Raw genomic sequence first — 14,334 nt, 5'->3', positions numbered from 1 at the left:
TTTCATTTATCAAGAAACTAACCTTAATACCGGGAACAATCATGCAAATACATAAGACCATGCTAGACTAAATAATAAATTCGAATCATTGCATACATACAAATAATTTTTCTCGGTCCGCACAGGGCGACGCGGGCGGCGACGCAACCCTAGCCACCAAGCCTCCTCCCCCCGTCCCCCCCGCCTCGCCGCCGCCAGAGGGGTCGCCGGCGAAGTCTACACGGCTGCCAGGGAAGGTGGCGGCGAGGCCGTGCCGCTCCGTCTCCACGCGGAGGGCCTCTGTAGCCGAGGCAGTGGCCTCGGATGGTGCGGTGGCGCCTGCTTTGCGGCGAGCGGCGTTTGCTGGTGCTCCTCCTCCCCACTTGGCTGTGCGGGCGGTGAGTGGTTGAGGCGTTGGGCGATGGTCGAGGCGGGTGGCCTCGTGCCCCTAGCTGCACGTCAAATCTGGAGGTCTTCTTCCTCCCCCTTCCCTTGCCTGTTCCTCGCTGGATCTGGGTCGTGGCGGGCGTCGGTCGCCGGATCCGTTGAAAGTGGGGTTGCCGGAGTTGAGAGCTCGGACCGGGAGAAATCTTTGACCGGCTTTTCCGGCCACGACGGCGGTGACGCCGGCTGGCATCGTTCCCCTTCTCGGAGGCGCCGTCAAGGTTCGATCCCCTCTCCCTCCCCTCTCATACCCGGGTGAAAACCTTTGCCAGTTCTGGTCTAGGCGACAGCGGCGCGGCTTGCGTCGTCACCTTCCTGAAGGTGTCGTCTTGGGCGAGTTGGGGGTGTGCATTGGCGTTTAGATGTGGTTCTCCGGCGCGCAGCGACATCTCAGTTGGAGATAACACTGGGATTTTTCAAAAGATTAGCTCTCTGGGGTGTCTGTAGGCCGGCCGTTTGTGTGTTGCCATGGTGGGGGGAGGGGATAGGGTTCCTCTCCCCTGCATGCAGCAGCACGACATAGGCAATTCAGACATGGATTCTAATCTAAGCAAAAGTCATGTCTCAGCTTCAGGTGTTTATCAACTCTACGATTGTTTCTTCGTTGCCCTCGTCCTTCTACAGCTTCTTCTCTTCGTGTGGTGACCATTGAGCTGCGGTTTGGCCCTTCTCCTGGTGATCTTGCACAGTGGGTTGGTCACACTGAGTATCTCCCAAGGCGATACTGAATCTACCGCTCCTTGCTCTAGGGTGAGCTGCTTCAATTTGCGATGGTCCGGCGCCCTTCGATCCAGGGCGAGGGGCAGGGGTCCCCTTCGGAATTGAAGAAGGAAGGTTCGATGATGGTGGTCTCCTTTGGGTTTGATGAGGGCATGTTCATCTTTGCTGAGCGCGATTGCCTCTTGAAGCTCGCTTGCTGTCACTGTTTTGGTGCTTAATTCGCGTCGAAGAGCTCCATCAACATTTAGCTAGACTTCCGGTAGAATATCCTTGTGCTCTCTGTTGTGGTGTGTGTAAGCTGTTTGGAAGCACCTTGTATCTGCCGTTTTCAGTTTTCTTTGTTTTCTTTCTTGTTGTTTGGATCGTTGTAAGTCCTGGCCGGTTGATGGCTTTGTTAATTCAAAGCCGGGCTCTTCTGGAGCCTTCGTTCCAAAAAAAACTAAATAATAAATTCTTGTGACCAAAACAATGGACAGTGGCATTGCATCACAACTTAAAAAGAAGAAAGTTTTGAAAGGAATTAACCAACTCAGATAGTATATGCTGGAAAAAGCATGGGAATATAAATAGTGCTAGTCTTAAAAGGATAGTTATAATTTTTTTCCAACCTAACTAAGAGTACAACCGGAGACTTAGAATGATGAGTTCCTTCTAGCTCGCAAATGATTTACGTTTTCTGCAATACAGAGAATAATCAGTGCGTATTGAGAGCCTGATTTTTCTGAGAAATATAATCAATATATTCATGGGATGACCCTGAAAAAGAGGAAGATGAACAATGAAGCAATTAAGAAACAAGCTAGCTCCCATCAGGCCATTGCACATATCTTACATGACTGCATCATGCAGGCTAGCTTGCCATCATGCAGATCCCCGTAACTATACCAAGGAAAAATTACATTACAAATGGCAATCAAGCAGATACGAAACACAGCAGAAAATTATAAAACATTGAGGACCTCTGTCGCGCCGCCGTCTACTTGGAGAAAAGGGCTCTGCAGCGACAATCAACGTAGGTGCGCAGAGGCGATGCGGGTTAGGTGGGCCTCTAGTGTCCTGCATTGTTGTTGTAGACTCGAGGCGAGTACTGGACAACACCATGATTTTACCTTGGTCATGGTGCTCCGGCCGATTCTCCTCGAGGAGGATGGTGGCCTCCCGGCGTGGTGCGAGCGGGATCCTATATATCCACGATGCAGGTACCCTAGATAAGGAAGGGAGAGATATTTATGGAGAGAAAAAATCAGCACACAGAAAAGGCAAGAAATAAACCAAGATAAGGAAGCGAAGAATATGCCCGTGATCACCATGTGAGAATTGATTGCGTTATGCATTGACAAAGAAGAGATTGATTACCATGTGAGAATTGAATGTGTTACCAAAGATTGATCCTGGTTTGTCCGGAAAAAACAAAACCTGTTTATTCGGGAATTCCTTCCTGCATGTGATCTAGAGGACGATCTTGAGGCGATCTTGAGGCAGACGTCGTCTTCTCTTCCGCTGAATTCGGGAATTCCTTCCTGCATGTGAGACACGGCCTTAACTGCCCTGCAATCTCCGCGATTATATTCCCTACATACACGTGATTGCTTCCTTCTGATGCTAGCACCATTACATTATCGCATGCAGAAATATCGGGAGCAAGAAAATCGCCAGAGATATCGCTCCGTTTTATTGTATTGTATCGTATACTAAACATTCCATCCAGTGACAAATTGATTGCGTCTGGTTACCTTACGTGATGATGATAAAACCGGCAGGGAGAAAACCGGTGCAGGGGGAAAGAAAATCGCTACAAAGGAGAGGGGATCGTACGAGAGGTTGGACGAAGAGGGGGCAACGTAAGAGGGGAAATGGAACACTCCGTTTCTTTTAGGTAGTAGAGATAAGGCACGTTTGACTATGCACGGATGCATGAGTTTGGCCATCATTATATATCAATGTACGTGGATTATAAATGTATAGATGGCATCATCTATTTGTCTTGCATATGTCTGAATATTAATTGAAGACATACACCTTATATTTCTTTCATACGTCTGAATATTAATTGAAGACATACAATACATGAAAATCATATTCAAAGTTGTGCGATGAAGACCAGAAACAGTCAAACACACCTTATATTTTGGGAAGGAGGGAGTACGAGATACACGATTGATTGATGAGAGCATGTATATCGACACATTCCTTGTATATGAGAAAAAAATAGCATTCATAATACAAAATCAATATTTTTAGATGTGTCATGAATTTAATTTTCATATTGTATAACTTTAATATTGTAGATGTCGATTTTAGTCATATAAATATGCTTAAATTTTATGAAGTTTAACTTTAGAAAAATCTTATATGCGAAGTAAAAAGGACCGGAGGGAGTACTATGTGCGGCCAAAAAAATTGAATAGCGTTCGCCAGACGATAATTTAAAAGATTGATCGCAAGGGCTGTCGTTTCGAGGGAGCCACAGCCAGCCATTCTATCCCTTCTCGTGAGCCGTTAAATCTTTGCAACAAGCCTTGTGTTGCGCTCAATGCTTTGCAACACGAGCCTTGTTGCAATCCCCTGAACATTTTTTTCTATGTGACCGCTGAGCCTTTGCAACAAGCCTCGTGTTACGCTCCACGCTGTGCAACACGAGCCTTGTTGTAATTCCCCAATAGTTTTCTTTCTACGTGATGCTCATCCGGTTGTTAGTTATTTATAACATGACTCATGTTGTGCTTGGGATTTTGCAACATGAGCCATATTGCGGTCCATGAAAAGCATTTTCTCAACCGAGCTCATGTGTTCGTGGGATTTGCAACAAGGCCCATGTCGCAAACGAATGTAGTGATAGGGTTGTTGCATGCCTCGTCTTCATCGGTCTGCAACATACTCTATATTGTGTTCGTGTGTCTTGCAACAAAGGCCGTATTGCAGACGGCCCAGTTAGGGACACGTGTCATGCACATGACGCGGCAGGCATTTCTCGTCCGGCCAATAGTATTGCCCATATGTAAATTTAGATTGTTGGGATCTCCATCTAATTTCGGCAACCAAATCATTTGATTCATGCCTGAGCAGACTCCACTTTTCAGTCCAAATATTCTTTTCTCGAAAGTGGTTTTAAAGTGTGAACTCCCATACCTGACGTTCAAACGAAGAACCGCCGGTCGGTTGGTGCACATATAGGGTCACGTGAGTGACAAGCATGAACACGAGCAAACATGCTGCTCCGCCATTCCATCCATTTCGATAGTACTAAAAGCAAAAGCCGCTCTTTGGCGCGGCCGCTCCATCATCCCGAGAAAGAAAACGAAGGGTTAGTTCTTGTGGTTCTTGGCAAACAAGGGACTGCAAAAAGTTTGGCCATTAGCGACAAAAACAGGAAACACAACCTAGCGAGCCGAGATCATACAACGACATCAGAAAGATGAACTAAAATATAGGCACATGAAAAATAGCCAGCACAAGAGGGCGAACACAAATAGAATAGAAGTGAGGGAAAAGAAAAATTGAAAAGAGAACCAACGATTCAAGCATGGAAACTATGTGACATAATAGACATATATATGCAGTCTCAGTAATTAAAGTTGAACAACCATGAGACTCCATCGGAGTAGTAAAACGGATAGGCCTCGACATTAGGATGCAGTTTACTTCAAGATGAGTGTAGAATACAAAAGCAATGTTCTATTCTCTCAAACTTTGTGGTATAAATGTCTTCATTAAAAGTACTCTTAATTCCAAACGAAGCTGCATTTGTTTCAAACTGGCCCGAGCTCCTTGCAATATTATGCATTAATTATTAGTCAATGCAATACTAAGCGAACACATGAACACAATTAGAATTGTGGGTTTCACAATAACACAATGAACTCACAGATTAAAAATTATATACAATTCCTATATCCACTTATCCATTGCTCGGCTAAAAACTTCCTAGCATATTTAGGTACTTATAAAACCATAAGTATGTGTTCCTGGGCTGTCAACTAAGCATGGTTGCTTATTTCAGTATTCCATCACAACTACGTAAGATGACACAATGTTGCAACAATCTCAAAGCTAAAACAGAACATAGATCTAGTACGTAGCTATCACCATATTATCCCTAAATTCACATTAAGAACAACCCAAAAGGCAAGAGACTTTCAACATACACCGGATGGTTTAATTTTTTTTCCACAAAACATCTTGCCGATGTAGTGGCTTTAGGGAAAGAGCTCTGCCAATGGGTCGTAGACCACATATGTTACATAAGTGGATCATAAGCCTGCCAATTTGGCTATATGTCACCTGCACAACATGAACAGATCACAATGAGAAACTTGGCACCAAACTTAAGCAAACGAATAGCTAGGATGTGTCAGCTAGGATGTGCCTCTTCTATAGTTGTTGCAAGCTACAGACTACGCTAAAGAGAAATAGCTGAAACGTGTGTTGTTGTAATTGTTGGCACCAAATTAAAATTAGGCAAAAGTATCAGTACTCGTTGTATAAACTCTCTTTCTTACTTTTTACTTACTATGTTATGATTTTCTTGAAGTGGATAATATATGAGGAAAGCAATATACAGATAAATAATAGTTGACAGGTGTACCATAAGTGTACTACTCCCTCCGATCCAAAACAAGTGTCCAGTTTTGAACTAAGTTTAGTTAAACCTTAGTTCAAAACTGTGACACTTATTATGGATCGGAGGGAGTATCATTTACTGCTCATTGTGGAGTGTAAGCTGCAAAAAAGATTTAAAAAACCAAATCAAAGAGTTGTTGAGCAAACATGCATAGATCTAGTGACAAAAACGAAAAACATAAGTAATGCTACTAATTAAGATGGCCTCCATAGAGTAAGAAGAACAGAGAATTTACCGTTTATGGCCAAAGAGGAAAGGTTAATGCTAAGGCTAAGGGGAGCACATGCAACTGGAACACTGATAATAAGAAACAATTGATACATTCTTGTTGCTTGTTGGCAAAGAAATAATGGGGCAACAACATCCGACCCCGCCAGAGGCACACTTGTGAAACACGACAAAGAGGAAGATTGTCGAAATATGTCCTTTAAAAGTGTTTCTTGGCCTAAGTGCATCATGTACACGCTATAAAATATGTTCATAGCATAGCAATTTATTTTCTTTGTTTTAGATCAAGGTGTGGGCATCAATCTAGACGCTAAAAAAGAGCAGTAGTTTAAAAGTATGAGAGAAAAATTGGTGTTTTTTGTTGGGTATTATTGTTTCTGGTAGGTACTAATAACTACATTTAGTTTAGCAAAATATTAGGCGGCCCAAAATGGTGTAGACAGGGAAAGATAAATCCGAGAGCAAGAAGGTTGACCATGTTTAGCTTTTTTTTGGTAAATGGGCAAAACAGAAGTATTTCTGCTTATCAATTATATGTCCATAACAACACTTTCTATCTGTTCATACAATTTCTAATTTATTTTCTTACTGTCGGGCAATTTCTTGGTGACATACATTATTAGAGGGATAAAAACTGTTGGCACAAATTACACTAATAGAAGAAAACAGCCTAAACCATATAACATGATTAGACCTAACAAAAAATGACGAGGATGATGATTGGGAAAAAGTTGCACAAAATCATGATCACATATACATATGAGATATGAGAGTACACATACTAACCTGAACCTGATTAGTGGCCATCACAAACTATGAGCTTTCGGGTTCCCCAAATGCACACACCAGAACAAATATCCAATCTTTGGACTGACATCATCTGAACCAAATTAGGAGGAAAATCCATCACCAAAATAGGCTGAATCCAGTGGTAGATAGAGGATTGGGGGTAGCATCGATATGGAGCCCCGTCACCCAATGTCCTCCTCAACAGCAATGACAACAATAGGAAGGTAACTAAGAGAGATGAAGCAAACAAGAATAGAGAAGAAGCACACCAGAACGAAGAAGCGGTGGCGCTGCTGCCGTACTCATCAGCGGCGTCCATAGCCCTACTCAGGCTCCTCCTGCTCCGCCCGTTCTCGTCATCACAGCAGGATTGGGGAGCTCTTCCCACGCGCTTCCTCCCGGCAGCGCAACCATGAGGAGTTGGCAGAGCAAAGATGGTGGCCATACCAGCCATAGCGAGGTTGGGGAGCATCATATGCATGGGGGTGGTGTGGAGGCGTGGAATCAATCATGGTAAGAACTTAGCAGTACCTTTGAACTTTCTCCTCAATCCAAAAGAGCTTCTATCTACAATAGATCGAAAGAGACGGAGAGCGACATGGGAGCTACAATACATGAGCATGAACAAAAAGTATCAATGCATTAGCAAGTGAAAGAAGTGAAATTTCACTTTAATATATAAATAGCTCACCATGCTTGGAAGAAATCTGCAACACATCAAAGGAAACATAGAGAGATGTGGGAGCTACAATACATGAGCATGAACAAAAAAATATCAATGCATTAGCAAGTGCAAGAAGTGAAATTAATTTCACATTAATATATAGGGATCTTTTTTGTGCCCCTGGTTCCTTAGCTCTACTCATTCATCCCCACTATGTTAACTTTTGCTCACTTTTCCCCACTCCCTTACCCGAAACACTCAGAACAGGTTATAACAGATGTTGCCGTGGGCTCAAGTGGGGCCGCGTATACGTGGGCGCATGCGAGACTGCGGTCATGGGGTAGCACGTGTCATGGGCATGCTCAAAACGTCCCATCATATAAAGAGGGAAACCACCTCCATTGCCCCTACCATTTTCCCCCAAATCCCCTCCCTGCCGCATTATCTTCCTCTCCCCCACCGGCGTCGTCTCGCTCTCCTCCACTGCCTCCACCGCACCGTCTCGCTCTCCCCCACCGCATCCTATTCCTCACCTTCATCGCCTCCATCTGTCAGATGGCCGACGCTCGTGGCGACGCTAGCGCAGCGGCCGAAGATGTGGTGGAGCTGCAGGGTCCAGGCGCGGTGACCGCAGATGTTGGCGGCGTCCACGGCAGTGCGGGGAAACTTGCAACCACTGCGGATGTGGCGGGCTCCACCTCATCGCTGCAGAAGGTGAAGGCGTCGAGCGGCACAGTCCATCTAGATGCCCCCATTCCGTCGCCTGCCGTGGAGGAGGAGGTATTTGCACTTGCTTAGCTTGTAGAGTTAATTGCTCCCTAGTTGCATTGGTTAGATTGTGATTCATATGGTAGTTTAGATGGTTAGAGTAGTTGGTTTGACGGATGGGCCGGGGTTTTCTGTAGGGTATGGTCTGGGGGGACCGGGTTTTTGGACTAGGGTTGGTTGAATAAATTCGTTGCAAAAATGCTATGTTGTGAACTATGACTTTAGGTGCTACAATGATTGGGGTTTTTAGATTGGGATTTGGATAAATTCGTTGCAAAAATGCTAGATGTTGTGAACAGATTGGGGTTTTTAATGCTATGATGCTTATTAGATTTGTTTTTAGTGCTCACAGATTGGGATTTTTAATGCTGCTCAGATTCGTTGCCTTAGATTGGGTCCCTATTAGATTTGTTTTTGAATGCTACTTAGATTGGGGTTTTGAATGTCATATGCCCAAATGGAATCCATTGATTAAGAATTTATAAATTTGATTCAATGTGTGTAAATTTGTCATATTGGGTTTTTTGATTCATTAGTATATAAATTTGATTCATTAGTATATATATTTGATTCAATGTGTGTGCATGACCAATGATCAATGTGTTATTTGAATGTCATATTGGGGGGTTTTGATCAATGTGTGTACATATCTAATACATTGATATACTAGTGATGGATATGGTTTTTTAATGCCTAGAGCTAAGGGGCACAGAAATAAAAAAACCCCACCTCTAAAACATTTCTGACATTGGGAGTATATTAGCCCTATGATCAATGTGTCATGTGTGCATATCTAAATTTTCAATTGGCTACTAGTGATGGATGTAATTGTATATTCAGGAGGATGATGGTTGGGGGGGGGAGAGGAAGCTGGCCGACTAGAGTTTAGGTGCTGCAATGATCAAACATGTTGTTTCAGTGTTGCTTCACTGATCAGACATGTTGTTTCAGTGTTGCTTCACTGATCACACATGTTGTTTCAGTATTGCTTCACTGATCACACATGTTATTAGTCTCATGTTTATTAATCAAATCAAATGCATGCTTTTTCCCACCAGCAAATTATCTATGTATGTTTGTGTAAATTCAAGAAAATGCAAAAAAAAACCTTGGCAAACTATCTATGTTTGCGTAGGAGATCATGTGTGCAAAATTTGAGGTTATTTAGAGGAGGTCACAAAAATTTGAATTTGAGAAATATGCTCCAAATGAGCTCCCGTGCTAGGGTAAATGGCCCATTTGTAATCAAGTTTTTTTGGACCTACTCTAAATGAGCCAAATGTTTTGTATTAACACCTATTCAATCTATATAGTGTAGATTCAAAGTCTTACTATTTTTTGAATTAATCTTCATATTTTTACATTTTATTTTGAAAAATATGCTTTAATATAAAAACTATTAAAAACACGTTTAAAATATGAAAAATGTAAAACTAAGTTCAGATCCTTCTTATTCACTTTGAAGTAAAGATTTGGTGATTTTTTTTTATTTTTTTTAAAAAAATTCAAAAACAGAAGGTAACCCTACCTCATCTCCTTGAACTTTATGAAATCTTGTAGGTGATAGCTCATATGTGTGAAGGTTTTCTCATGAAAATGACCATAGACCAAGTTTATGATTTTTGGTTGGTAACATGTCACATAAGACAACATTGTGCGTAGGTTTCATATTTTTTTGATTTTTTTTAAATTAATGGTGCTCATTTGACCTTGATCGTGCCAGCTAGGTTTTTTTTTATGAAAATGACCATAGACCAAGTTTGGTATTTTTCCTCGTTAGTGTGTCTTATAAAACAACGAACGGCGAAGGTTTCATATTTTTTCGATTTTTTTAAAATTAGTTATGCTCAGTCAAAGCTTTCGTAACCCCGTTGACCAGCTCAAAACCCCTCTAAACCCCGCGGGGTTTCGCCTAACCCTAGCTCCGAACGTCAGTCGCCTGATCATACCCTGGCGCCAAGCGACAGCCCTCGGATGTGGTCTTCTAGAAGGAATTCGGTGGGCAGGCTGTGTGCAGGCTCCGGGCCGTTGGATCACAAGGACGGCTCCGCATCGTTGGATCGTGGGGAGATCCGCGAGAGGCGATCCTGTTGGTCGTGCTCGGCTGCTCGCCCACCACTGACTCCACAAAAAACGGTGGTGTTTGATACGTCTCCAACATATCTATAATTTTTTATTGTTCCATGCTATTATATTATCTGTTTTGGATGTTTATGGGCTTTATTATACACTTTTATGTTATTTTTGGGACTAACCTATTAACCCAGAGCCCAGTGTCAGCTTCTGTTTTTTCCCTTGTTTCAGTGTTTCGCAGAAAAGGAATATCAAACGGAGTCCAAACAGAACGAAACCTTCGGGAGAGTTATTTTTGGAATGGAAGCAATCCAGAATACTTGGGGTGTACGTAAGGGAAGCAACGAGGAAGGCACGAGGCAGGGGGCACGCCCACCCCCTGGGCGCGCCCTCCACCCTCGTGGGCCCATCGTGGCTCCCCTGACATACTTCTTCCTCCTATATATACGAATATACCCTAAAACCATCGGGGAACACAATAGATCGGGAGTTCCGCCGCCAGAAGCCCCCGTAGCCACCGAAAACCAATCTAGACCCGTTCCGGCACCCTGCCGGAGGGGGGAATCCCTCTCCGGTGGCCATCTTCATCATCCCGGCGCTCTCCATGACGAGGAGGGAGTAGTTCACCCTCGGGACTGAGGGTATGTACTAGTAGCTATGTGTTTGATCTCTCTCTCTCGTGTTCTTGAGGTGGTACGATCTTGATGTATCGTGAGCTTTGCTATTATAGTTGGATCTTATGATGTTTCTCCCCCCCTACTCTCTTGTAATGGATTGAGTTTTCCCTTTGAAGTTATCTTATCGGATTGAGTCTTTAAGGATTTGAGAACACTTGATGTATGTCTTGTGTGGGATAACCGTGGTGACAATGGGTTATTCTATTGATTCACTTGATGTATGTTTTGGTAATCAACTTGCGGGTTCCGCCCATGAACCTATGCATAGGGGTTGGCACACGTTTTCGTCTTGACTGTCCGGTAGAAACTTTGGGGCACTCTTTGAAGTACTTTTATGTTGGTTGAATAGATGAATCTGAGATTGTGTGATGCATATCGTATAATCATACCCATGGATACTTGAGGTGACATTGGAGTATCTAGGTGACATTAGGGTTTTGGTTGATTTGTGTCTTAAGGTGTTATTCTAGTACGAACTCTAGGATAGATTGAACGGAAAGAATAGCTTCATGTTATTTTACTACAGACTCTTGAATAGATCGATCAGAAAGGATAACTTTGAGGTGGTTTCGTACCCTACCATAATCTCTTCGTTTGTTCTCCGCTATTAGTGACTTTGGAGTGACTCTTTGTTGCATGTTGAGGGATAGTTATATGATCCAATTATGTTATTATTGTTGAGAGGACTTGCACTAGTGAAAGTATGAACCCTAGGCCTTGTTTCAATGCATTGTAATACCGTTTACGCTCACTTTTATCATTAGTTACCTTGCTGTTTTTATATTTTCAGATTACAAAAACCATTATCTACTATCCATATACCACTTGTATCACCATCTCTTCGTTGAACTAGTGCACCTATACAATTTACCATTGTATTGGGTGTGTTGGGGACACAAGAGACTCTTTGTTATTTGGTTGCAGGGTTGCTTGAGAGAGACCATCTTCATCCTACGCCTCCTACGGATTGATAAACCTTAGGTCATCCACTTGAGGGAAATTTGCTACTGTCCTACAAACCTCTGCACTTGGAGGCCCAACAACGTCTACAAGAAGAAGGTTGCGTAGTAGACATCAAGCTCTTTTCTGGTGCCGTTGTCGGGGAGGCTAGGTAAGCGGCACTAACACCCGTCAACTAAGCTCTTTTCTGGCGCCGTTGCCGGGGAGGTTAGCGCTTGAAGGTATATCTTTAGATCTTGCAATCGAATCTTTTTGTTTCTTGTTTTAGCACTAGTTTAGTTTATAAAATAAAACTACAAAAAAATATGGAATTGTGTTCGCCTCATACCCTTCATCTTTTTAATATCTTTCGTGAGTATGATGGAAAGGAAAATTGTGCCAAAGTGTTAGAACAAGAATGCATTCAAATGTTTGGCACTAAATATTTAAATGATGATCATGATTGCAATGTTGTTAGTATGAATTCCTTGAATATCCATGATGCTAATGATATGCAAAGCCACAAGCTTGGGGAAGCTATGTTTGATGAAGATGATATTTTTTGTCCCCCAAGTTTTGATGAGCAAATTTATTATGATGAAATCATGCCTCCTATTTATGATGATTATATTGATGAAAGTGGATTTGGAGAGGTCATGACTTTATTTTGTGATGAATCCACTATTCCGGAAGAGGTTCCAGTTGATTATGAGAACAAAGTTGCTATCTATGATGATTATTGTGATGACTTGTATGGTATTAAAAATAATGATAACCATGAAACTTGTCATCATGATTTTAGTTTTCAATTGGATTATGCCTCACATGATAATTATTTTGTTGAGTTTGCTCCCACTACTATTCCGAATGAGAAGAATTTTGCTTATGTGGAGAGTAGTAAATTTTCTATGCTTGTAGATCATGAAAAGAATGCTCTATGTGATGGTTATATTGTTGAATTCATTCATGATGCTACTGAAAATTATTATGAGGGAGGAATATATCCTTGTCGGAATTGCAATAATATCAAGTTTCCTCTCTATGTGCTTCAAATTTTGAAGTTATGCTTGTTTTACCTTCCTATGCAAGTTGATTCTTGTTCCCACAAGTTGTTTGCTCACAAAATCCCTATGCATAGGATGTGAGTTAGACTTAAATGTGCTATTCATATTCTTCATGATGCTCGCTTTATGTTTCAATTCTTATCTTTTATGTGAGCATCATTGAAATCATCATGCCTAGCTAGGGGCGTTAAACGTTAGCGCTTGTTGGGAGGCAACCCAATTTTATTTTTTTTATTTGCTTTTTGTTCCTATTTAGTAATAAATAAATTATCTATCCTCTGTTATGATTGAGTTTTTATGTTTTAATTAGTGTTTGTGCCAAGTAGAACCGTTGGGAAGACTTGGGGAAAGTCTTGTTGATCTTGCTGCAAAAAACAGAAACTTTAGCGCTCACGAGAATTGCTGCCATTATTGGAGAGTGCTATTTAGTTAATTCTTTTTGCAGATGACTAATAGATAAATTCCTCACGTCCAGCAATTTATTTTTGAATTTTTGGGATTCCAGAAGTTTGCGTTAGTTACAGATTACTACAGACTGTTCTGTTTTTTGACAGATTCTGTTTTTCGTGTGTTGTTTGCTTATTTTAATGAATCTATGGCTAGTAAAAGAGTTTATAAACCATAGAGAAGTTGGAATAAATTAGATATTACACCAATATGAATTTATAATGAGTTCATTACAGTACCTTATGATGGTGATTTGCCTTCTTATACTAACGGAGCTTACGAGTTTTGTTAAGTTTTGTGTTGTGAAGTTTTCAAGTTTTGGGTAAAGATTCGATGGACTATGGAATAAGGAGTGGAAAGAGTCTAAGCTTGGGGATGCCCAAGGCACCCCAAGGTAATATCCAAGGACACCAAAAAGCCTAAGCTTGGGGATGCCCCGGAAGGCATCCCCTCTTTCGTCTTCGTTCATCGATAACTTTACTTGGAGCTATATTTTTATTCGCCACATGATATGTGTTTTTCTTGGAGTGTCATTTTATTTTATTTAGTTTTGCTTGCTGTTTGAATAAAACACCAAGATCTGAAATTCTTAAATGTTAGAGAGTCTTCACATAGTTGCATTGTTATTCGACTACTCATTGATCTTCACTTATATCTTTCGGACTAGTTTGTTGTTGCTCTAGTGCTTCACTTATATCCTTTTTGAGCACGGTGGTGGTTTTACTTTATAGAAATAACTGATCTCTCATGCTTCACTTATATTATTTTGAGAGTCTTTAGAAAAGCATGGTAATTTGCTTTGGTTATGAATTTAGTCCTAATATGATGGGCATCCAAGTGGGATATAATAAAAACTTTCATATGAAGTGCATTGAATACTAAGAGAAGTTTGATACTTCATAATTGTTTTGAGATATGGAA

The 14,334-nt window shown here is 41.7% G+C and overlaps 1 protein-coding gene across 1 annotated transcript; it reads left to right on the top strand.

Annotated features, from left to right (window-relative positions):
* Positions 1-244: 244 nt before the first annotated feature.
* Positions 245-1,563, top strand: LOC147991710 (uncharacterized). The gene is made up of 2 exons (XM_087539057.1): positions 245-644; positions 1,048-1,563. The coding sequence occupies exons 1-2, from the start codon at positions 401-403 to the stop codon at positions 1,149-1,151; spliced, it is 348 nt and encodes a 115-aa protein (XP_087395183.1). The 5' UTR covers positions 245-400; the 3' UTR covers positions 1,152-1,563.
* Positions 1,564-14,334: the final 12,771 nt, after the last annotated feature.

The sequence above is a fragment of the Triticum urartu genome, chromosome 1A (assembly GCF_056163025.1).
Source record: "Triticum urartu cultivar PI428250 chromosome 1A, HENAU_Tu73, whole genome shotgun sequence".
Taxonomy (NCBI): Eukaryota; Viridiplantae; Streptophyta; class Magnoliopsida; order Poales; family Poaceae; genus Triticum; species Triticum urartu.
Note: the sequence above shows the minus strand (reverse complement) of the source record. Positions and strands in the feature narration are given on the sequence as shown.